Source organism: Cheilinus undulatus, linkage group 24 (assembly GCF_018320785.1).
Source record: "Cheilinus undulatus linkage group 24, ASM1832078v1, whole genome shotgun sequence".
NCBI classification, from domain to species: domain Eukaryota; kingdom Metazoa; phylum Chordata; class Actinopteri; order Labriformes; family Labridae; genus Cheilinus; species Cheilinus undulatus.
Genome location: NC_054888.1, coordinates 21402433 through 21426322, shown reverse-complemented (window position 1 = coordinate 21426322; position 23890 = coordinate 21402433). Strand labels below are relative to the sequence as shown.

The following is a 23890-nucleotide window of genomic DNA, read 5'->3' as shown; positions in this document are numbered from 1 at the left end:
TCATTCAATCTGAGGGTTTGTTTTCCCTCAAATGGGGGCGTGGTCACAGCGGAAAGCAGGAAGTGATATTGCACTGCTCTGATCCATCTGACAGTGATTCAAACCAGGATCCTTCTTAATATGAGGCAGTGGCTCTAACCACCCAGCCATCATACTGTGCAAGCTAGTCAAATATGTTCTACACTCATGGATGAAAGTATTGGCACCCCTGGAATTTTTCCAGAAAATACACCATTTCTCCCAGAAATTGTTGCAATTGCAAATGTTTTTGGTATACACGTTTATTTCCTTTATGTGCATTGGAACAACACAAAAAAGCAGAGGAAAAAGGACAAAATTGACATAATTTTACACAAAACTCAAAAAATAGTTCGCACCCTCAACTTAATATTTGGTTGCACATCCTTGAGAAAAATAAGTGAAACCAATCACTTCCTATAACCATCAACAAGCTTCTTAAACTCTATCTCAGCTGGAATTTTGGACCACTCTTCTTTTGCAGACTGCTCCAGATCTCTCAGATTTGAAGGGTGCTTCTTGCAGCAGCAATTTTGAGATCTCTCCATAGGTGTTCAATGGGATTTAGATCCGGACTCATTGCTGGCCACTTCAGAACTCTCCAGCACTTTGTCTCCAACCATTTCTTGGTGCTTTTTGAGGTATGTTTGGGGTCATTGTCCTGCTGGAACACCCATGACACTAGGCCCTACATTGCAGCCCAAAATCTTTTGATAGTCTCCAAATTTCATGATTCCTTGCACACAGTCAAGGCACTCAGTGCCAGAGGCAGCAAAACAGCCCCAAAACATCTTTGAACCTCCACCATGTTTGACTGTAGGTACTAGGGGTGTGACGGTGTTTGTATTCGTCCGTCTGTCATGGTTTGGTGCACGCAGTAATACGATGAATACGTCTGAGTATTAAAAAAAGTCGAGTTCTCACTTCAATGCAGGTGGAGGCAACGAGCCTAAAAGCTGCCGGCAACCGTCAATACAGAAGAAGGAGCAGTTACAAAAACAAACAAAGTGATGGCACGTGTGGAGTTAGAAGAGCCGCCGGCTTCATTTAAATCACCCGTATAGCAATGGTGCTCTGGCTCTATGAATCATATTAACTTTACCTTCAGCCTCGGAGGAGTGAGCGAGTGACTCTGCAGCTGTGCCATCGGTAAAGTTATCCTCAGATTTAACACAACTCTAGCCTCTTTATCCTCCAAGATGGGCTGTGAAAAGTTCTCCCAAACTTTGTAGTAGGTCCCATTGGTTCAAAAAGTAGTCCAGTGCTGAAGTCCGAGTTGAAATCGGCAAAAAAAAAAAAAAGACGCTAATTTCCATACTTAACAAGCTAACTTGCGGTTGTGTGATGATGCGTTCAAGTTAGGTGGGAAATTTTAGTGTTTAAAGAATGGGTATAAATATGTCAATATATCAATGAAAATAACCTAGTTATTCAGAAATGTATTCATTTATTAATATTTTTAATCACTGAAGAACTTTTGGAGGGAGGTCGCAGCATTACCTATAATTTAAATGTAATTTATTCAGCCTATTCATTTAAATACAATTCAATTAAAGAATTAAAATAAAATTTTATTTATCTGTTTCAATCACTGTACTGAAAACGTACTGAACCGTGACTTCAAAACCGAGGTACGTACCGAACCAAAATTTTTCTGTACCATTACACCCCTAGTCGGTACGGTGTTCTTTTCTTTGTAGGCCTCATTCTGTTTTCTGTAAACAGTAGAATGACGTGCTTTTCCAAAAAGCTCTACCTTAGTCTCATCTGTCCACAAAATGTTCTCCCAGAAGGATTAAGTCTTACTCAGGTACTTTTTTGCAAACTCCAGTCCAGGCACACAACACAAAGGTTGAGTCAACTTTTAGACATTCTAACTGGCTTCAGGTGTGATTTCTAGATTGCCAGCACCTGTTGCTGCCACAGGTGAGTTTAAATGAGCATCACATGCTTGGAATAAAATGATTTACCCACAGTTTTAAAAGGGTGCTAACAATTTTGTCTGGCCCATTTTTGAGTTTTGTGTAAAATTATGTCAATTTTGCCTTTTTTCCTCTGCTTTTTTAGGTTGTTCTAATGCACATAAAGGAAATAAACATGTGTATACCAAAAACACCTGTATTTGCAACAATTTCTGAGAGAAATGGTGTATTTTCTGGAAAAATCCCAGGGGTGCCAATACTTTCATCCATGACTCTATGAATGATCAAATCTCCATTATTTAAAGACTTGCTGTATAAAACTACAGCTTCATGATCTTCAATCAGATTTTAACCACAAGAGAGAGAGAAATGCAAAAAATGTTGGCATTAGTTGTAAAAGTGGGTGGAACTGGTGAGAAGCGAGGGTTTCTGTGCAATTTAGAAAGTATGCTGCAGTTTTTCTGCCAGTTTTAATAATGAAAAATAAAGAAACTAGAATAAATAAAATCATGATTGCCCATTTAGCTCAAACATGTCAAATATATCTTCCTGTTGTCATTGAAAGTGTTACTGTGCTTTTCCTGAGTTGAAAACCTACATGCATTTCCTGTTTGAACCAGCATTGCACATTAGCATTGATTTGTATCAGCTTGCAAACCAGCCACCTGTTGTGCTACACTCCTGACCAGCAGCCGATAAAAGCCTGTCAGTTAACCCCATAAAACCATAAAGAGACTACGGATGTTATGATTTAAAACTCTCAAAGTTTCTGCAGGCTGCAGCCAGGTATCCTTGCGCCTCATTTTTTTGAGTTGCCTCTCTGCCAAAAAGTTTACTGGAAGAGGAAAGAAACCTCTGAGTGGGGAATGTACTGCTCCGAAGAGAGCAAACCTCACTAAACGCCAAACTTGACTCTGTCTAGTCGCTGTGAATTATAGTTTAAAACTTTTTCTGCATAAAGATACAATAAAAGACTCTTTGCAGGAGTTATCATTTCATAAATTCAGTCTCAATAGTATATTTTAGCAGGAAATGCACATGCACATATGCTCTGTTTGAATGGGAAAAGCTGCATTCATTTCTGCATTTGCAGGAGGTTTTCAATTCTACCCAAGAAGTCACAACTAAAATAATATTTTTATGCAAACATGTCAGAGGTGTTGAAATGTGCCTGTCTCTCCTGATCTCTCTACTGCTTCCACTGTTCTTGCAAAATGAAGGTATAAAAGCCAGAAAATAAGCCTTTAACCCTTAGGTAGACCTAGGCACACTCTTTGAATTCTGCTTCAGAATTTCTTGAATTATTTTGTGTTCTGTTGATGCAAGTAGCATGACACTGCACAAAGATGTGTATTTTTGGTCATTTTTAATTTCTCAAGCCAAATCATTACATTGAACTGTTTGGCACTGTGCATAGGAGAAATACTTGCATATATATCCCTTGGGGACAAAACTTGCCCATTTAAACCCATTATAATTTCTTATTTTGATTGCAAATTTGCAATTCCATGTATCACTGTTACTGCCATCTTCTGTGTTGCAATTTTGAATGGTGACCTTAGACTTGCAATTTTTACTACTAACCACTAGATGGTGCCATTTTGGGCCAAGCGTGTATCCGTAGGGCACTTAAAAGGCACACTTACAGTGGGATTTTCTATAGCTCTGTGAAAAAAAAGGCATAAAGAAATGAAATAAAAAATGTCTGTGGGTGTTGATAGGAATATAAACTTGGGTTGTGCATGTTAGATTTTTAGAAATTACATCTCTGAAGTGCCACTACATCGTGTTTTGTTGGGGATACATTGCAGGTCTATGTTCAGCGCCGGTGCTGCCAAACCGCGTCAACACTCAATCAAAAAAATAATAATATAAAAAAATATTAAAAATTACCAAAGATTTGCTATGTCATGATTAAAACTGGAGGTCATTACAAAAAAATAATTAATAAAATTAAAAAAAAAAATATATATATATATATGATTACAGCCATATAAAGTAGGGGTCCAAATGTTTCCTAGGGGTCCATCTTTTGCATAATTTCCACCAATTTCTGGAAACTGCACAATGCACCGAACTCGATGCTGGTGGTAATTGATGACTTATGACCATCTTTGATCATAATAAAAAAAAAATCACTTAGCATTTTTTATATGGAAAATAGCTAATTCTGCTGAATTGAAAATTGAATAAACTGGCATTTAAAGGTTTAAAAACATATAAAATCATGACAATGACCAAAGATTTGCTATGTCATGAACAGAGCTGGAAATGGTAACAAGAAAAAAAATGAAAAACTGTTTTTGAAAATGAAATAAATTGGGGATTTTAGCATTTAAAGAAAGGTGCAGAAAATGTCCCCTAGGGATATATGTGTGTAGTGGTTTAAAGGGATGCCTAAAGGTTTAAAAATAAGGATGGATAAAATGACTTTACCACCTTAGGAAAAGCACTGTATCAAAGCTCTGCCATAATTGCACTTTAAGACATTCATATTGATTCTGCAGCTTTACTTTATGGTGCTGGGAAAGTGTGAGAGAGCAGCTATATGTTGAATCATTCCCAGTGATAAGCCACGAATGACACTGCAGCTTATTTGAGCTTTTTTACTGTCTTATAACTTCATGTCTCCCCCATAACTTCACTGTTGAGGTCTCCGTCTCATCCGTCAAATTGGCCATTTTTAGTCATCGTCGACACATGAACGACTGTGATTCATCAGCACCTCTCCAGAAAACTAGACTACAAACCATACAGCAAGGAGGAATCAGACTTTGGCTGTAGTGTGCCATCCTCCAGCACGGCTCACCATCCATCCTTTCCCATGTCCTCAGCCCAGCCTAGTGGCTTCACAGCAGAACGGACGTCTTTATTTAGCTCAGAAACAGGGGGGTTAAAACCACGAGCAGACTGCTGGGCTGACTCACTGACTAGAATAGAGATCTGCTTATAAAAAAACAAAAAAAAGAGAGTACGACAGGATGGAAAAAGGGACAGTGAATGACAGAAAGAGTACTTCCTGATAACTCCCAGCATGCACCTTATTTCTATGAATTAAAAATGCAAAGCTCATTCAAGCACAGCGTGCATATGAGCATATGGTAGTGCACCTTTTTGCAATTCTACGCTGCAAGTTTGAACCAACACACCTGAAACACTAAAGGAGGGATATGCTACCATAAACTAGGAGCAGGTAATGTTTACATGCAATAGTTCATTTAAGGCATGAGACAACAGCTCGATCACCTGAAATAACCTGACAGTTCAAACAAAGATCCATGTTTTATCTTATAAAATAACGAGATGTTTCCTTACAGCCACACTGTTTCCTCTACCTAAATGAAAAATGAACCTGTGTGTTTTTGGATGAAGACATGAAGAGACGATTAGGAACAACAGGTGGTTTTTAAATGAGGATATGAAATAAAGAGGGAAAACTTAACTAAGTAGATTTGAACAATAAGCACAACAAAAATGTCAGACTATAACTGCTAGTTCAACCGTTTCTCATCCATTGAAGCAGCATCACATAGATTGTGTTTAACAAAGACAGAGCCAAATATAAAAAAGGGACATTTATACAGAGCCCGAGACATGACATGGTCAAAAACATTAAATTGTGGCCACAATATAGCTAAAACGTGCACACGAAATACTAATTTATTGCCACAAAACACTAATTTGTGGGCCAGGAAATACTAAACTGTGGCCACAAAACACTAATTCATGGCCACAAAATACTAATTCATGGCCACGAAATACTAAGTCGTGGCCACAAGACACTAATTTGTGGGCCAGGAAATACTAAATTGAGGCCACAAAATACTAATCCATGGCCATATTATACTAAAATGTGGCCCCAAAATACTAATTTGTGTGCTTAAAATACTAATTCTTGGCCACAAAATACTAATTTGTGTGCACAAAATATTAAGTCATGGCCACAAAATACTAATTCCTGCTCATGAAATACTAATTTGTGGCCACATAATACTAAATTGTGGCCATGAAATACTAAATTGTGGCCACAAATACTAATTTGTGTGCACAAAATACTATTTCATGGCCAAAAAATCCTAATTCGTGGCCAGGAAATACTAAATTGTGGCCACAAAATACTAGGCTAAATTGTGGCCATGAAACACTAAATTGTGGCCACAAAATACTTATCTGTGCGCACAAAATACTAATTCATGGCCACAAAATCCTAATTCAAAATACTAGTTTGTGGCCATGAAATAAGTACAGTGTGTGCACAAAATACTCATTTGTGGACACGAAGTAGGTATAATGTGCACACGAAATATTAATTAATAGTATTAATTTCATTTCTGGACAGCTGGGTAAGCAAATTGAGCGCACCTTGTCTAAGGTCTAAGGTAGAGGCAGTAGAGGGGCTACAGCTACACGATGGACAGGGATAGAATGATTGAATTTTATTTAAGGCTGGGAATGAGCTACAAAGACATTCTGAAAAGCCTGGAACCCTTATTACTGAGAGGCATTTAAACAGAATATGGAGAGTCAGGTTGCTTTACCGGTGGAGGTACGACTCGGAATAGGAAGGTGCATTCGATTTGCTTACCCAGCTGTCCAGGAATGATATTATTGATTAGTATTACATGCACACGTTATACTTATTTCATGGCCACAAATTAGTATTTTGTGGCCATGAATTAGTATTTCATGCACACGTTATAGCTATATTGTGGCCACAATTTAATTTTTTTTGACCATGTCATGTTTGGGACTCCTTACATTTAAGTTAATTGTTCTACAAAAAAAAAAAAAGCATCCATTTTCTACACTGCTCACCCCTTTCAGGGTCATGGGGTTGGAGCGTACCCCAGCTGTCATTGGAAAAGAGGCGGGATACACCCCAGACTGGTCGCCAGTCCATCACAGATCATGAATGCAGCTACTGTGCAATCATCATAAAGCACAAAGAGTGTCAATTAAAATTGTCCCTGACGCTGATTAGGTCAAAGCTTAATTAAGACATGACTGGAACAAACTAACAAAGCTGGAGCTGTTTTGAGGACAAGTCCAGTCACAGTCTTCTCTAAAAGTCAGGTGTGCTGCTGAGGACTGTAACACCTGCCAGCTGGATACACACTACACAACACACTAAAGTTAACCAGTAACTCACCAGCATGTCCCTGCTCCCACTATCACAGATGGGTTTACACTAGGGCTGGGCAATATGTCCAGTTTTTCTGCTTGTGGTTGGGATGTGTTTTTTGTATCTCTGAAATGTTAACTTGATATTCCATAATGATATTAGGTGAGCAATGGGCTGCATGTGTGGAAGTAATTATTGATTATCTATTTGAAATGTTTAGCTGAAATTAGAAATCATTATTTTCTTCATTACTCTTATTCAGGGGCATTAAAGTCGTTAGTAAAAATCAATCATACATATACCTACCTACCTACCTACTTAAACACCCAAATCTTTGGCAATTTATTGTTTTTAATCTTAAAAAATTGTAAACAAACTCCTATAAATGATCTAAATTGCACAAAAATGTTGACAACATTTATAAAAGTGGGTGAAGCTGAAGTATTTGTTCAATCTAAAACATACTTGCCCAATTTTGGGCGCCTAGGACGTCTACTTTTATTGCTGTCATAGAAAGAATCAATATTGTTTGATCCATCCCCTTTTTCCAAACGTTGCCAACCTATTTGTGCAATTTAGACTGTGCTTACTCTCTTTTGGTTTAAGATATCACTGAAAATCATTTTGGTACATTTTAAATACCACCAATCATTAACATAGAACATACATTTAAGAGCACTTACAATTTTGACAACCTCCATATACAGAAATATTGTCAATGTAATTGTACAATTTTAGACTGTAAGAGTTTGTCTGCAATTTTCAATTTCTAATATGGAAAAATGGGGCAATGCTGGGTGTCTAGGCCTTCTATTCAAATTGCTGTTGTATTGCATAGGTATCATTTGATTCGACCCCCTTTTACAAATGTTGCCAACCTATTTGTGCAATTTAGAGTGTGCTTACATTCTTTTGGTTAACTATATGACTAAAGATCTTTCTAGTATTTTTTCTTAGTAATACCAAATGATTAAAGTCATTGATATTTAATCATTTTGACACATATGACATTAAGGACACCTACAATTATGACAACCTCCATATACAGAAATACTGTCAATGCAATTGTACAATTTAGACTGTGTACAAGAGTTTGTCAGTGATTTTTAACTGATTAAAAAAAAAGATAAATTGCCCAGTATTGGTTGTTCAGGCCTTCTAGTTCAGTTGCTGTTGTATTGCATAGGTGCTGCTTGATTCCACCCTCTTTTATAAATGTTGTCAACCTATTTGTGCAATTTAGATTGTGCTTACACCCTTTTGGTCAAATATGTGTCTCAAGATCTTTTCTCTAACTTTTCTTAAATAATACCAACAGATTAAAATAGCTGATATTTGATCATTTTGGAAAAAAATACATTTAAAAGCATAAAAGCACATAAAAGTATGACAACCTCCATATACAGAAATATTGTCAGTGTAGTTGTACGATTTAAACAGTGAGACTTTTTCTGCCATTTTTAATCATTGAGTATGAATTTTTATCCAAGTTTGGGGGTTAAGGACTTTTATTTTTGTTGATTTAAGTATTAATAGCATTCAAGTTCTACTACATCTTACATGTATCATATGTTCAGCTCAAACATATGAAGACCTGACTGTAGTCCGTGTTGCCCAGCCCTAGTTTACACACTTTAAACAGACGCATGTAGCAGAGCGGATGTCAGTCTGGATCTGACAATAACACCGCCCTCCTGAGGTCCGGCTCCGGGCGGAACAGGCAGCAGGGTGCGTTTGATTTGATATGGTAAATTGAACACAAACTCCAAGCAGGAAAAATAACACCATGACACGGCGTTTTATGTTAATGAATATACGGACAGAACGGATAGAAATGCTAAGCTAAAGAAGCTAGTTAAAATGTGAAAAAACTCACCACGTTAGTGAGGAAATCTCCGTCGCTAAGTTCCTCCAGGTCCAACAGGTTGGTTCCTCCGGGTGGGTACAGTTTATCTGCGGTTAAACTGTCTAAAATAGACTCCATCATGGCTGTCTGTGTGGTCGGGACGGGTTGCTATTTGAACGTTAATCTTAAAATCAACTCATTAAAACGGAGCACTTTGATTTCTAACGGCTGTCGCGAGCGCTGTCAGAACCCAGCCGTTATTTGTTTTTGTTTTTTTTCACCTCCTCTGTAAGTCAACCAAGCCCCGTTAGTCGAAATGAGTCCAGCTGCAGCTTCTTTTCACTGGAAAACTTCAAAAATGTCGAATTTTAACATCCTTTTTCCTTCGTTTAACAGAGACGGTGTTATCCATCCAACTGTGTGCGTCCAGTTGAGCGTCTCTGCTCGCGTGCGCTTCTGTCTGCCCCACGCGCTGATGAATATTCAGTGAAGCCCCGCCCCGAAGCGTTGATGAGCTACAACGCCCACCAAGGACTACAACGCCCACAAAGAACTACAACGCCCACAAAGCCCAAAATAATAAATATTAAGGGCGAAAAAATGAATAAAGATAGATAAATGAAAATATCAGACTAGAATAAAGGAATGAAGTAAAACAATTAATAATAAAAACAATAAATAAATAATGAAATAAAATCATAAAATATAATAAATCAAGAAAATAAAACATAAATATAGCCACTTAGCCCACTTTCTTTCTCTTTTCATTTATCTAACTTATGGCATAGGTGTAAAAAAAGATATATATTTACAAAAGCCTATGCAATTGATATTTTTTCCAACCAGAGAAAAAGTAGTCAGATGCCAAACCATCTGATTTTTTTTTTTTAATAAATTTGGACATTTGAGCTTACTTATTTATTGTTTAATAATAGAAATTGAAATAGTTAGAGTTTCTAAGCTATATAAATTGTACACTGCATTTAAAGCCATATACCTTAGACATCAAATGTCACTTTCAAAAGCAAAAGAAGTGAAGAAACAGTTGTTTTCATTTTTAACAACTGGTTGAATATTTACTAAAGCAACAGTAAGACTACTCACTGCACTGTTGGACTCAGAGCCAGGTGGGAGGAGGTGCAATCGCTCCCTAAACTAGCTAAAGCTAAGCTCATAAAGCAGCTATGTGAGCTACATAGCTAATGTATCTAGGTTGTGATCTTTAGCTATGTCAGCTAAAGCTCATATTGCTAAAGCTAACTTAGCTGTAGATAACGGAGATACAAAGCTTACCTAGCTAAAGCTAAGCTCACAAAGCAGCTACATAAGATATGTATCTACGTTATCTATGAAACTAAGTTAGCTACGTTTGCTAATGCTCACTTTGCTAAAGCTAACTTAGCTATAGATAGCAGAGCCTTCTTTTTGTCCTTTAAGCTGGCAAAATGTGACAAATTACCCTCTTTGGTGCCCAGCTAGTGGACAATGCAGGACAAACTGCCTTCTGGCACCCACTTAGAAGTGAAAACCGGACAAAGTGCACTCTCGGGCACATGTCCAATAGTAAAGAAAAAGCAATAAAGTGCCATAAGCACCTTTTTATATATATATCTTTCATTTTCTCTGACATTCCTCCTTGTGTATCTTTGTGGAATGAGGTAAACTACTATGTTTTTTCTCTCCTTTATAGCATGTTTAATATGTTTCTTTTTTTATATATTTGTAGTTGTTCTGAAGGCCATGCACTCCTCCCTCTGTCATGCACAGCCTTTAAGAGGTCGTATTCATCCCATTTGTTCCACAGGCCTTTTCCACATTTCTTTATAAGACTGAACTACGCACTCGTCGATGTAATGAGCTCCATTTGGGCTTTTCTTGCTTTGACAAGTCTAAATGTCAACTTAAAGGTCTCTTAGCAGGCACCAGAAACATAATCAGAGAGCTGAGGAGGAAATACTGACCCCTACAGACCAGAGGAGACACTGCAGTTTGAGTTCTTGCCATGAGAACATGTGGAGAAATACAGCATATTGATAATGTGTTTATGATTGAATTTGCAATAAAAATAAGAGACTGTGTTGACCACCAGGAGTGCTGCTTTCAGCAATAACTCTTAGAAACACTTGCAAAACACGTGCAAAAAGGGAATGAAACTAATCTTTCTTCCTCTCTTACATGATTGCAGCAGCTATCCTCTCTATGCCCTGGATCATTTCTCCTCTTGGAAACAGAGAAGAGGAGATAACAGGTTTGAGAACACAGAGGAGTGAGAGGAAACCACATTCTCTATTGTGCTGCAGGTATCAGAGACTACATGTGAGCGCGCTCCACCTCTGACCTGTTACATAATCTGGATGGATTTCAGGGAAAGAGGCAGGTAAGGAGGGCTTTTCCAGGTGTTATTGTACCGTGAAATGTCCCAAAACTGGATTTCCAGGAATGAAAGTGCTGTTAGTCATGATGAATTCTGTGTTTGGTGAAACTCTGACCTTTACTGCACATCTATATTTACTGAGAAACATCTGCTATTGCACAAAAATGCTGTTCCATCAACAGAATTCAACAGTCCAGCCAACTGGTTCCAGTAATCTCACAGTTAGTTAAATGGGGATCACCTGAGTGCAGTGCTTGTAGCATAAAGACACCTGTGTTCGGAAGATCAGTATCCAAGGTCACCATTACACCATGAAGACAAAGGAACACTCCGAGCCTAGATCAGGCCTGCACACTGCCACAAACACACCATCCCCACTCTGAAGCGTGGGGATGGCAGCATCATGTGATGGGGATGCTTGTTAAGGTAGAGAGGTAGATCATCTCAGCTTTAAAACACCAAAATGACTCCAGCATATCAGAAAATAGTAAAAGTACCACTATGCTAAATGTAAACATTCCTGCATTAACCTTGGACTGTGCTGTCTATCGGGGTCATTGCAGAGGATGTGGTAAGGTTAAGAGCCAGAAATCCTTTGTCATACTGAGCTACAGATTACCATCACATATTAGTGTGTTATTTTAACAATAGTTACTGCCTGTTATGTAATGATCTCCTGTTACCTTTTCCACCCTTCTTCCTTATCGCTCCTCTTTTCTTCTGTCATATATCAGTTTACGGAGGTAGAGGAGGTACTCCTCGAGGGACAGGGTGTCTCTGCTTTCTCTCACACAGGCAGAGTGACCTCCATATAGTAAACTCACAGACTGCATTGGTCCTCTCCTTAACCTCCTTAGTCCTCATTGAAAGCTAAAAGCACCCCTGGGAGTTTCAGACCACCCGTGTTACTGTAAGCAACGTTTTGGCAAATTGAACTTTTACTCTTGACAGTACTCTAATGTTCTGAGATAGTGGATTTCTGATAATCATACCCATACCTATCAGTTTAGGGTAAGGGTTAAGGTAACATTTAGGAAACCAAAAAGTAGAGTTGAAAACCTGACCTGATAAACATGATTATAAAATGTCAAAGCTAACATAGCCATAGATAATGGGGCTACTTGGTTAGGTAGTGAAACTAGCTCAAGCTATGCTCACAAAGGAGCTATGAAGGCGACATAGCTAATGCATCTATGTAGCTATGTTAGCTTTTGTAATGCTTGCTAAAGTTCATGTTGCTAAAGGTAACTTAGCTATAGATAACGGAACTATATAGCTAACACAGCTAAAGCTAAGCTCACAAAGCAGCTACATAAACTAGCTAGGTTGCTTGACTAGCTAAAGCTAAGCTCACAAAGCAGCAATGTAAGCTATGTAGCTAAAGTATCCATGTAGCTATGGTAACCTTAGCTCCATTTGTTAGGGCTCATGTTGCCAAAGCTAACTTAGCTATAGATAATGGGGCTACATAGCTAATGTAGCTAAATCCAAGCCCACAAAATGACTAATTAAGCTACATATCTATGTTTTGTGTAGAACAATGTTTGCTATGTTTCCTTAAGCTCACATTGCAAAGCTAAGTTAGCTATAGATAACAGAGCAACTTGGCTATCTAGGTAAACTAGCTAAAGCTACGCTCACCAAGCAGCTATGTAAGCTATGTAGCTAATGTATCTACATAGCTATGTTAGCTTTAGCTATGTTTGCTAAAGTTTGCTAAACTTAGCTATAGATAACAGAGATGTGTAGCTAAAGCTAAGCCCCCAAAGCAGCTACCTAGGCTATGTATCTACATTGTTTATGTGACTAAGTTAGCTATGTTTGCTTAAGCTCAAGTAGCTATAGCTAACTTAGCTATAGATAACAGAACTACTTGGCTACATAGGTAAACTAGCTAAAGCTATGATAGCTTTAGCTTTTTTTCCTAAGTTCAGGTTGCTAAAGTGTAGTTAGCTATAGATAACAGAGCTATGTGGCTAACAAATCTGAAGGTATCTCACATAGCAGCTACATAGGCTGTGTATCTATGTTGTTTATGTAGCCAAGTTAGCTATTTTTGCTAAAGCTAAATTTGCTTTAGATAACGGAGCTATGTAGCTAACCTAGCTAAGCTTTGCTCACAAAGCAGCTATGTAAGCTTTGTAGATATGTTATCTAAATAAAAACACTAGCTCTAGAAATGTTTCCTTAAGTTCACATTGCTAAAACTAGCTCCATTGGCTTTCATAGTACTGTTACTTATGTAACTTGTATAGCTATGTTAGCTTTAGCTAAAGCTAACAAAGCTAAAGCAAGCAACCATTGGTGTAACTACTTCTAAAACAGGTCTGTACATAATTTAATCCCAGATTAGAGCTCTGATCTTTTTCTCTGTTTCATTTAAGAAATGTTTCCTAGTCTGTAAGGTTTGCAGTCCAGTTATTTCATGAAAGTAAGAGACGTACTTTGTTTATGATTAAAGCTGAATGTCTAGGAATCCTCCGCCTTCCTCCCACAGTCTAAGAACATGCTCCTTAGGTGAACTGGTGGTTCAGAACTAGTGGTTCCCAATGGTGGGCCTTGTAAGACCATGCATTCATTACTACAGCCATATGACAACTAAAGCTCTGAACACATGTTTAAGATGCTACTTTACATACCAATATGAGATTTTGGCCTGACCTAAGTTGAGTGATAAAGTTGAAAATCCGTACACTAAATTGCCCGTAGCAGTGAGTGTGAACATGCCTGGTTGTTTTTCTCCATGTGCCAGTACTGTGATTGACTGGCAACTACTCCTGGATGTAGTCACTTCTCATCCAATGGCAGCTAGGATTGGCTCCAGCCCCCTACGACCTCTAAAAGGATAAATGGTGTAGATAATGGATGGATAAATGGATTTAAAGTGATGGTGAGTCTGAGGCTAGATATTAAAGGGTCTTTTCTGACCAGAAGCTCAGTGGTAACAGACTGTTTTGGATCAGAAGTGATTAAAACCAAAGTGTTGATTTATATTCACCAGCATGTGTGAGCGCTGCCATGAATATATTAGAGCTTTCTAACAGAAAGAGGAAATAGAGGAGCAGTAGTGATGATCTGATAGTGGTCACAGAGAGGAGAATAAACATGTTATTTACTCTCACATTAGAGCGTCCTCCTTCTCTGTGATTTACGATAAAAACAGACCTGATCCTGTTTGATGGACGGAGGAAGAAAAAACAGGATGATGACAACAATAAATGTGTGACATCACAGCGGTCACCACGGAGACGAAAGGTCAACATCCCGAGCCGCCGTTCCAGCTCAGAATAGAGGATGAGTCACACCTGCATCATTACAAGAATCGGCAAATCAGAAAGCAGCCTGTCACAACATGCATCAAGAGCATGAGCAGCCAATCAGAGGGTTTTCATTCAGAGTGATTTAATCAGTTTGCATATTTAAAGCCTGGGAAAATGTGGTTATTTTAAAGGAGTATATCAATGTTTAAAATGTGGTTGTGGAGTCTGAAGGAGGAGGTGGACTGCTCTGGTTTTCTGCAGATCGATGCCAGTATTAAATCCAGTTTGCAGGCAGCTGTTTGTTTCCATTCATTTGGGAATTTAAGCCAATTTCATGCTGTACTAAGATCAATACAAACCAACTGCTGCAAACAGCACTGCCCTTCACTATAATCTCAAATCTCAAAGTTCTTGCTCTGTTTATCTTGTTTAAAGTCCTCTTTTTTTAAACCGCCTTTCGTCATGGTGCTAACTTTTTACAACCACAATTCCAAAAAAGTTGGGGCGCCGTGATGGATGTGTAACGTGCTTTTCTAAAATTGTCCCTCAAATTTTAGATGCATTTTTTCACAGATTGATGAATCTCTGCCCATCTTTACTTCTGAGAGACTCTGCCTCTCAGTCGTGATACTGACCTGCTGCCAGTTAACCTAATTAGTTGCACCTGTTTTGTTCACTCCCACTTACTTTTCTAGCCTTTTCTTGCCCCGTCCCAACTATTTTGAGATGTGTTGCTGCATCAACTTCATAACAAGTAAATATGTTACATGAAATTATAAAATGTCTCTGTTTCAATTTCTCTTATGTTGTTTATGATTTATTTTGAATAAAAAATTGGGCTATAATTCCGTTTTTATTTACACAGCGCCCCAATTTTTTTTTTGAATTGGGGTTGTTTTCCTGGACTGTTATTTATCAAATGAACACCATGCTGCACTGAAAGATCACTTAAAACCAAGAAAAACGTCCTGGTGTTTAAAATAAAGCAAGTGCAAAACACACCTGCAGTTCCTAGAATGTCCACTAGATGCTGGCTGCAAAAGTGAGCCATTCCCTATAAGATCCCATTTTAAAATGACTTTTTACAGTAGAAATAAAGATGTTTTCAGTTTGGAACAAAAGCATTTTTGGTCATTATGGAAAATTTTTGTTACTTGTGAAAACTGTATGAGCATAGAATGTAATATTTTTTCAATTAAGACAATATCTTAAAGATCAGTTTGCATCATTAGGGCGGTTTACAGGATCATTAAAACCTGTTTCAGCTCAACTGTTTCTTGGCTGATTTCAAGCCACATTTTGAGCTTGGTTGACCCTCAAACAATCTGAGGTTATGCTGCCAAGTTCAGGGCTTGTCACATGTGATCATTTGTGGAAATAATCCTGAAGTGCATAGTGTCAGTATAATTATTTTGCTGGTCCCAATCAAGTTTGAGGCTCCTCAATCTTGAATTGTAAATGTTAGATTTATACGACTCCTGATTGGACTGTTATCTCTCAATCCACACACAATGAATGGCTAATCCAGAAAAAACGCTGGCATCTGCGCACATTTTCCTCCTGTGTGAGTATCTGAAGCTCAGTGGGGGTCTGTGGTTTCATGGTGGTGGTAGCAGGGTGGGGTAGCTGATACAGAATAAATCTGCGGTGGGATGTAGAGTAAACACACCGACAATTTCCCATAATGCCTTCACAACTGGTTGCAGAGAGATGGAGCAGTGTGAGTCACTTTGGCAGCAGCTCATATTTTCTGATTTCCTGTCAGACGAATCAAACGCCAAAAAAGCTCAATATTTTCCTTCTCTTTTGTCTAAGATTCTCTCTCTCCCTGATCATCAAGTTCAGAAGTTCAGCTCTGAGGATCGATGCATGGAAAGAAACAAGGAGAGTTAGTGGTGTGAAGCCAAAACTGTAATGAAAGCCATCTTGGTTCTTTACACACGGTTACATCATTCGACAAGAAAAAAAAGCTTTATCTCACACATTGATGCACCTTTAAGAGCGTTGACTTCTGGGTGTCTGAACACATGAAAATGTCAAATAAAATGAACTCTGGAGATGACACCCAGGCATATTTGATTCTAAAACACCTTTATCAACACCTCAGGCTTTAGAAATCATAAGTTAAACTTTGATTTATGATGATTAAAGCTTGAACTCTTATTTAAAATTTTTAGATCACTGTGATGTTGTGCCATAACTTAAGCAAGGTTATTGCTCCCCCCAGGGTTGACTAGGAGAACTGCAATTGTTTCTTGACATCCTCAGTGCCTCAATGAAATGGTAACACCTCTGTCAGAAGCATCCGAGAGCCAAAATGGAACATTTTTCATTAAAAATACTTAAATGGTTGAAAATTTGGGTCTTTCGAGATGTTGGTGAGCCCTATTGACAGATCAGCTGAGAATCACAGGAACAGGTAACTTTATCCACATCAAACTGCACAGAATAAATAGATTTGTTAAAGGATATGATGTATTTAAAAGCCTGTGGTTCTGCAGCAAATATAAAGACTCCACTGCCCTCTAGAGGAAGACAGAAGTGAAATCTTTTCAATGTAACCTGCATGGCATGAAAATAAGAAAACTTCCTGTTTCCATCCTTACTTATGAGCATAAATAAATATTAGGCTGTTACTGGTTTGAGAGTAGTGAAAACAGGCACAGTTTCGTCAGTGTCCCTGCTGTAATAAAGGCCGTTTCTTGGCTCTTCGTCACCACTGCATGGTCTTGGATCGGGTCAGTTTTCGTGTCAAAGCGTGGCGAACACTCAGCATGTAGGAGCGACGGTCAGGCAGGGGGCGCTGCTGATCCAACACCAACCTTTAAGGCACAGAAAAAAACAACCACCAATGAGTGCATGTGAAAAAACTGTATCTGTTTGATGCTATATGTGTGATACAGCAATGCTCTGTATAAAGCCATAAAGCAAAATTAGACATGCATATTGACCTGAATAATCAATATACTTAAAATATTTCCCCATTACATCTAACCTGCGTGAAAGGATGTGGTTCTAATCTGTTATATCTCCTTTGAAATCAGAGCAAAATACTAAAAGGGTGCAGCTTCTGGAGGAAACAAAAGCCTGTGTTCTCTGTAATTGAGAGCACAAACTCACTGACCACTTTATTTGGTACGCCTGCCTAGCTGCTAACTTACAGAAATAGTCCAGTTATCACCATTCAATAAATCAATCTATATTTATATTATTTTTTACAGAGAGTCTTTAAGGTATTTACAAAGTACCACAATTGATCTCCATGAGTTCAGAAACATGTAGCAAGAAAAAGTAGAGAGAGACGTAGAAAAGTAGGGAGAGGTGTAGAAAAAGTAGAGAGAGATGAAGAAAAGTGGAGACAGATGCAGAAAAAGTAGAGTGAGATGTAGAAAAAGTAGAGAGAGTTGTAGAAAAGTAGAGAGATGTAGAAAAGTAAAGAGAGATGAAGAAAAAGTAGAGATGTAAAAAAAGAAGTGAGATATATAGAAAAAGTAGAGTGAGATATAGAAAAAGTAGTGAGAGATGTAGAAAAAGTAGTGGGAGATGTAGAAAAAGTAGAGTGAGATGTAGAAAAAGTAGTAAGAGAGATGCAGAAAAGTAGAGAGAGATGAAGAAAAGTAAAGAGAGATGCAGAAAAAGTAGAAAGAGATGTAGAAAAAGAAGCGAGAGTTATAGAAAAAGTAGAGTGAGATGTAGAAAAAGTAGAGGTATAGAAAAAGTAGAGAGAGATGAAGGAAAAGTAGTGAGATGTAAAAAAAGTAGAGAGAGATGCAGAAAAAGTAGAGTGAGATGTAGAAAAAGTACAGAGAGATGAAGAAAAGTAGAGAGAGGTGTAGAAAAAGTAGAGGGGGTGCAGAAAAAGTAGTGAGAAGTAGAAAAAGTAGAGAGAGCTTTAGAAAAATAGTAAGAGATGTAGAAAAATAGAGAGAGATATAGAAAAAGAAGTGAGAGATATAGAAAAAAGAAGAGTGAGATGTAGAAAAAGTAGTGAGAGATTTAGAAAAAGTAGAGTGAGATGAAGAAAAGTAAAGAGAGATGCAGAAAAAGTAGAAAGAGATGTAGAAAAAGAAGCGAGAGATATAGAAAAAGTAGAGTGAGATATAGAAAAAGTAGAGAGAGATGAAGGAAAAGTAGTGAGATGTAAAAAAAGTAGAGAGAGATGCAGAAAAAGTAGAGTGAGATGTAGAAAAAGTACAGAGAGATGAAGAAAAGTAGAGAGAGGTGTAGAAAAAGTAGAGGGGGTGCAGAAAAAGTAGTGAGAAGTAGAAAAAGTAGAGAGAGCTTTAGAAAAATAGTAAGAGATGTAGAAAAATAGAGAGAGATATAGAAAAAGAAATGAGAGATATAGAAAAAAGAAGAGTGAGATGTAGAAAAAGTAGTGAGAGATTTAGAAAAAGTAGAGTGAGATGTAGAAAAAGTAGTTAGAGCTGTAGAAAAGTAGAGAAAGATGTAGAAAAAGTAGAGAGAGATGTAGAAACAAAGAGAGAGATTTAGAAAAAGTAGTGAGACATGTAGAAAAAGTAGTGAGAGAGTTAGAAAAAGTAGTGAGAGATGTAGAAAAGGTAGAGAGAGATGCAGAGAAATAGAAGAGGGAGATGTAGAAAGAGATAAATTTCCTTTCCTGTCCATGTATCAATCTTAAATGTATTTTCTTTCATATTGCTGTAATGGCAGTAAAGAGGAAACAGTGTGTGAAGAATTAACAGTTTTTACAACGTTTGATGGCAACTGAACAGTGTAACAGCAGCCAAGATGATAATGAAATGGAGAGGACTGATTATAGTAATTATAGCGGTTAAAGTAGAGCTTCTCCTAAAAACACTTTCTGATAGTGATAACAGATTTAAGTGGGACAACCAACAACCATGAATGAATCATGTTTATTCCCCATTCCGATGCTCACTTTAAACATTAGCTCACCATCTTCCCATGTCGACATGCCTAAATGCACAGGCTGCTGCCATGTGAGGTCAGAGCAAAAATAAAAACACAAACCTGATGAGCTGAAACACGGCGGTTTCCACAGCTAGAACAGTTTCTGCTACCGACAGCTCTCTGAAACCACACCTGGGCAAACACAGACGGAGCAGATGTTTTTTTTTTTTTATCTACACTTCAATATGCAGATGATGAAGCCTTGTTTCTAATCTGAACACTACACACTAAGTTTATGTATCCTCTTAAATAACACCTGACATTGAAAAAGTATCAAACTGCAAACAGAGATGAAATCAGACCTTAAATCTTTGGCCAATCTCTGTCCTTCTTCTGTCGTCACCTGCCTGCCGATCTCCAGGTCAGATTTATTGGCGACCAGCACTGTGGGAACAACTGAGACACAGACGTTACACACACAAAAACAAACCATAAATTATTGAGACTATAAAGCAGGGGAATGCTACTACAGCAGGCCGAGTTTTGAGTCCATGTTATTAAAAAAAAGGACGAAGTATGGAGAACATGTCTGCTGCAACACATGCACTGTTTCAGTTAAAATCACACCACAGGTTAAGCTGCATGTTGGGTATAATCCTAAGCACGGTTTCAGACTTTTGAATCCACTATACCAAAGTAAACAGCTTTAAATTATCAAAAATGTTTTTTCTGCAAAAATGCAATCAAGGAACAGAAAGCTTGTGACTCTGATCTCTGGTCAAGAGCTACCCAGAGAGACTTTTTAACTCTCAAGACGTGTCTTTAAATCATTATTGAATTGCAAATCTGATGTCAGTGGGTCTTATTTTAGTATTTTCTCCACTATTGAGTGAGCGATCTCTTTACCCAGGCTCTGTTTGGTTTGCTCGATGAGTTTCTTGAGTCGAGGGACCTCCATGAAGCTGAGGCGTTGTGTGATGGAGTAAAGCAGCAGGAAACCGTCTGCCCAGCGGATCGACGACTCCAGAGACGACACAGAGCTCTCCTGCAGGAAAATAACACCATGTTTAATAAAAATACTTAAAACCTCACAGGAAAAACATGCTAACAGAAGAAAAGTTTGACATGTGATCTCCTATTTGACGTAACATGGATGCACTTGTATTTACAAAGTTTGACATTTTGGTAGGGTCGGCTAGGACCCAAACACTCACCAAACTTTGCAGAAATTTGTTCCACAGTGGAAATGTTTGTACTTTGGTAGAATCGTGAAAGTCCATCAAGCAAATGTGAGATAGGGGACTGGGTAAAAGATACGGGCATGAAAATTGATACACATATGCATCATGATTAAACGAAAAAAAAAGTCTCTTGGGGCCATCCTCTAAAATGTACAGGAAGCGCACTATAAACAACTAAAGGTCAAATTTTGAGGTATTTGTGCGATTCATGAGATTTATATTTCAATGAACTACTCCAAGGGATTTCATCCAACTGTCTCCACAATTTTTTTCACTCATACTAGACAACCTAAAGATTTTAAACTGTGCAAACTGTGAGTTTTCACCATAGGGTAGGGCCATGACAGGAGCCCAAACTTCAACTACTATTTTTGAACATTTTTTGCAGTGCAATTTCACCAATAATGCCATATAGCTTTTTAGTGCTTATGTCAATCATCACCAAACTTAACAGGGATGATCACACATTGATTCTGAATACATGTATGCATCAATATCATTACTATATGACAGCACCCCCTTGTGGCAGTTGAACATTTCTGCCCCTGATTTTTAAAAATTTCCCTTTGAATATTCAGCCCCCGCACACCATTCAGCCTAGGCTTATCATTTTTGGTCATCATACAACCTACAAAAAAAACCTCTTGGACCCATGCTAAAAAATCCCAACAGGAAGTCTACAAGCTTCATCTCAATTTCACTGTAAGTCACTGTAACTTTAATATGAAACTTCTAATTGGCATCAAATCTCACTTGATTAGGGTCTGCTCCTCTACATATCTAAATGTGTATTATATGTTTTGCTAATGTGCCACCTACTGTAAATAATTCAATAAAACTAGCAAAAGGAGGTGTAAATTTACCTTAGAAGCTATGTCCAGAATCTCCAGCTCCACAGCTTCCTGATCCACCAAACGGCTGCACCTGTAAGTCATCTCTGTGAGAAAACACATGTATTAAATGTTTTTATCCTGTCAGTGAGAGATGCTAATGAGACGTGCTCTTTACAGCTTTTTATTCCATGTCAGCAATGTTTACGGTTGTGGATATTTTACCCTTTTTATGGTCGTATTCCCCGATGAAGCGCTTGGTTATGAAACGAACACACAGAGCTGCAGACACAAAGCAGACCCAAACAGTGAGCAGGCACAGTCTTACATACTGTACATACTGAAGGTAGTTACACCTCTGTGTGTGATCTAAACATGTTAAAATTGTGCCTCTCTCCTTCTCTGTGTTTAAATGGAGAGCCATGCTTGTTTGACATTTGTGCCTGCAGTTTGAGAGCTCACTGGACTCATAAAGGATGCATCAATAATGGTTTTCATCCTCATCTTTTCCTTTCCAAATGATTCTAGGCTTGCTTTTATTGGAAACTCTGATATACTCTTAAAGAGGGGGTATTATACTTTTCCAATTTTTAAAACATAAATATAAAGTCACAATGTTGGGTGTCCATACTTCACGTATGTAAATTTTCAAACCGCAAGATAAACGTATGTGGCAGTAATCTTGGAATTAGAGTGTAAACTCGTGAAAACGGTTCATTGGGAATCTCTCCGAGATCTTCCCGAGACGAGATTTCGATGGAGCGAACTGATGAGGTCATCGCAATAGGATCTCTTGACTGGTTCATCCGTGCTGCCAGCAAAGCTGAACAGACAGACCCCACAAGGCCTTTTAGCCATTTAGCAACACAGTAATTAAACACTCACCAAACATATATGTCCTGCTTTACCTTTTACTGCTGCTGGTTTTCTTCCCCCTCTCTCTCCAAACTATCAGGGTCAGACTCCAGGTCTAACACATACAGATGTATATATCATGTATATCGGTTCATTCAAAGTTTACAAGTACGTAAACATAGCTATTTTGGAGGGGGCGGACACAAAACATTGAGTCCTGCCACCGGCCATCCTCTGGAAAATCGGCCAATCGGAGGAAAGCAGGTCTGTGGAGCACCAGTGTGAGAAACATAAGGAGTTTTTTGAGCTGTAAACCATGTAAAGCTATTACGTGGGTATCAGAGAGATGGTGTAAAGCCTTGAAAAAAGTCATAATACCCCCAATTTAAGAAAATAAATTCTGAGTTGTGATGTGTTGTCCATAAACGAACTGGTTCTTTTCTATGAATAACAGGAGCTTGGAGAGACAGTTTGCTTTCTTTGTTTTTTGTTGTTATGTAATCCACATTTACAAAGCTGGTACCAGATTAAGAGGCGTTTGGGATTCAAAAGACCGTCTTTTTTCACTAAGCTGTGTCAAAAGAGACGGATCTCTAAAATGAGACAAATTCCCATGAGATTGAGTGAAGCTGTAGCAAAACATATATGAATATATAACTGTTCAAAATCAATCTTTGGAGTTGTGTTTTTCTTTGAAGGTTCTGGAATGGTTACAGAGAGATGTGCCGCATTTTGACCAATTAATTTGAGTTTAGAAGGCATGCTGGGAACACTTACTCTTTATTGCCGAACAAAAGGGGTCAACTTCAGAGCACAGTAAGGTTTCCATATTTAGCAAATCCTCTTAAAGCGTGACCAAAACTTCACCCTAAACTTAACCCTTAACTCCTCATCTTCACGTGAGGATCCTGTGACAGCAGGTCCACCTTATGCATCTCTTACATAACCCTGAACTCCCCTCTACATGTGATGATGTTTGTGTCTGCAGTCAGTAACGTACCTGTTTTTCCCGTGTTGTGAGCTCCCAGTATGAGGAGTTTAACTGGAACCATTTCTCTGCTCCAGTCCACTTTGAGATCCTGCAGAGAAAAACCAAAGCACAAAAATTAATGCACCATAAAGGAGTAAAAGCAGAGCTAGATGTCCGTAAGCCTTGCAAAACAATCATCTGAAATCAAGTTTAAGTTATTTATTAAAGTTTGCAGTGATACTGACCTTCACATGGAGACAGAGTTTAACCCCGGACACTGAGCAGACGCAGAATGAAGAGGTGTGACTGTCTCCTCTCTCTAGTGTCTGTTTCTGCTCGCTCTCTCTCTCTCTCTAGGATCCTTATATGACAGGAGATATTTGTCTAAAAGAACCGCCTCTACACCAGTATCCCGGTCTGGATCTGCTCAGAGCACACATACACACTGGTTTGAAAGACTCGTAATGACTTTGTGTTGTTCTTTAAAGGTCTGCCACTGAGCTATGGAGGACTGAGAGTGCCAAAATGAAATATATAATTCATTGATTAATTAAATGTGCCATTAATTAATTAAATG

General features: G+C 38.2%; 2 protein-coding genes across 3 annotated transcripts in view; both read right to left on the bottom strand.

Moving 5' to 3' along the window:
• The window catches only part of creb3l1 (cAMP responsive element binding protein 3-like 1), a 62406-nt gene extending 53069 nt beyond the window's left edge, over window positions 1-9337 (bottom strand). For both annotated transcript variants that reach the window (XM_041781512.1, XM_041781513.1), the window contains exon 1: window positions 8939-9337. In XM_041781512.1, the coding sequence (XP_041637446.1) occupies window positions 8939-9049 (111 nt within the window). In that variant the 5' untranslated portion in view covers window positions 9050-9337. The remainder of the gene's footprint in view (window positions 1-8938) is intronic.
• A 7166-nt stretch (window positions 9338-16503) lies between these two features.
• zgc:110699 (uncharacterized protein LOC325371 homolog) lies at window positions 16504-23607 on the bottom strand. Its single transcript, XM_041782261.1, has 8 exons — window positions 23559-23607; window positions 23344-23422; window positions 21714-21770; window positions 21522-21595; window positions 20324-20462; window positions 19780-19873; window positions 19538-19609; window positions 16504-17364 (listed from the first exon to the last, which is right to left on the bottom strand). Exons 2-8 carry the CDS (start codon window positions 23393-23395, stop codon window positions 17256-17258), a joined length of 597 nt encoding a protein of 198 aa, XP_041638195.1. The 5' UTR covers window positions 23396-23422; window positions 23559-23607; the 3' UTR covers window positions 16504-17255.
• Window positions 23608-23890: the final 283 nt, after the last annotated feature.

What these genes read in the sequence shown, in the direction of transcription:
- zgc:110699 (XM_041782261.1), bottom strand. Translation starts at nt 23,395, where the DNA reads ATGGTTCCAGTTAAACTCCTCATACTGGGAGCTCACAACACGGGAAAA. An exon ending in TCACAACACGGGAAAAACAG is followed by an intron (nt 21,771 to 23,343) that starts GTACGTTACTGA and finishes TTGTGTCTGCAG; the next exon opens with CTCTGTGTGTTCGTTTCATA. An exon ending in TTCTGGACATAGCTTCTAAG is followed by an intron (nt 20,463 to 21,521) that starts GTAAATTTACAC and finishes ATTTTCCTGCAG; the next exon opens with GAGAGCTCTGTGTCGTCTCT.